The sequence below is a fragment of the Bison bison genome, unplaced genomic scaffold (genome assembly GCF_000754665.1).
Source record: "Bison bison bison isolate TAMUID 2011002044 unplaced genomic scaffold, Bison_UMD1.0 scf7180017861046, whole genome shotgun sequence".
Taxonomy (NCBI): Eukaryota; Metazoa; Chordata; class Mammalia; order Artiodactyla; family Bovidae; genus Bison; species Bison bison.
Window position 1 is genome coordinate 1274104 of NW_011491618.1, and position 890 is coordinate 1274993.

The 890-nt window shown below is 49.9% G+C and overlaps 1 protein-coding gene across 5 annotated transcripts in view; it reads left to right on the top strand.

The window, feature by feature from the left end:
• ARHGAP27 (Rho GTPase activating protein 27) overlaps window positions 1-890 on the top strand; it is a 26557-nt gene that overhangs the window by 13711 nt on the left and 11956 nt on the right. For 3 of the 5 annotated variants that reach the window (XM_010832406.1, XM_010832402.1, XM_010832403.1), the window contains exon 2: window positions 6-65. The exons of the other annotated variants lie outside the window; for them this stretch is intronic. Coding sequence is in view for 2 of the 3 variants with exons in the window: in XM_010832402.1 (XP_010830704.1) it covers window positions 6-65 (60 nt within the window). In the remaining variant the exon portion in view is untranslated. The remainder of the gene's footprint in view (window positions 1-5; window positions 66-890) is intronic. 5 annotated transcript variants of the gene reach the window in all.

Sequence of the window (890 nt, forward strand, 5' to 3'; positions counted from 1 at the left end):
TCCAGCTCCTGTCCCAGGGACAAGCAAGGTCACTGCCTCAGTGGATCCAGCGGGGTGGGGAGGAGGTATGTCTGATTATCCACCTGCCTCCACCTACTGCCTCCATCCTGTCCTCCCAAGGATTTTCCTGGTTTCTGTGCCTGAATGCTCATTTTCAGGAAGTTCTTGCTCAGAGCTAAACCCAGTCTCTCCTGTAGTGTCAGGTGTGTTTGGGTTTCTTTTTTTTTTTTTAAATATTTATTTAGCTGTGTCAGGTCTTAGTTGCAGCATGCAGGATCTTTCGTTGCAGCTCACAGACTCTCTAGTTTCGGCACGTAAGTTCTAGGTATGCTTGGTTTTTGTTTGTTGGTAAGTTTGGCATGGAATTGACTTGCATTTCCTGGTGGCTTAGACTGTAAAGAATCTGCCTGTAATGCAGGAGACCTAGGTTCAATCCTTGGGTTGGGAAATATCCCCTGGAGAAGGGAATGGCAACCCATTCCAGTATGCTTGCCTGGGGAATTGCATAGTCAGAGGAGCCCGGTGGGCTACAGTCCATGGGATCACAAAGAGCGACTATCACTTTCACTCAAGCAGTGAGTGTTTCTGGTGGATTGGCTGTGTGCCTCGGGGCATTGGACTGTCTGCTGGGTGGTCAGCTGTGGTCAGTTACATCATCCTGGGTATAGATCTCAAGAATCTCTTGCCTTTGAGGGGACAGAGAAGGTAGACAGATGGGTGGACGATGAACGGACCACCAAGGCAGAATGCCATTGGGCCCAACAGAATGACTAACCAGAGTGCCAGCTGGTTAGACTTCTCACCGGAGGGAACACACTTCCCCCAGGTGAGACTTGTGAGCTGAGCACCAGCAGAGGATCAGGACTTGGACAGACAGGGAATTGAGATTC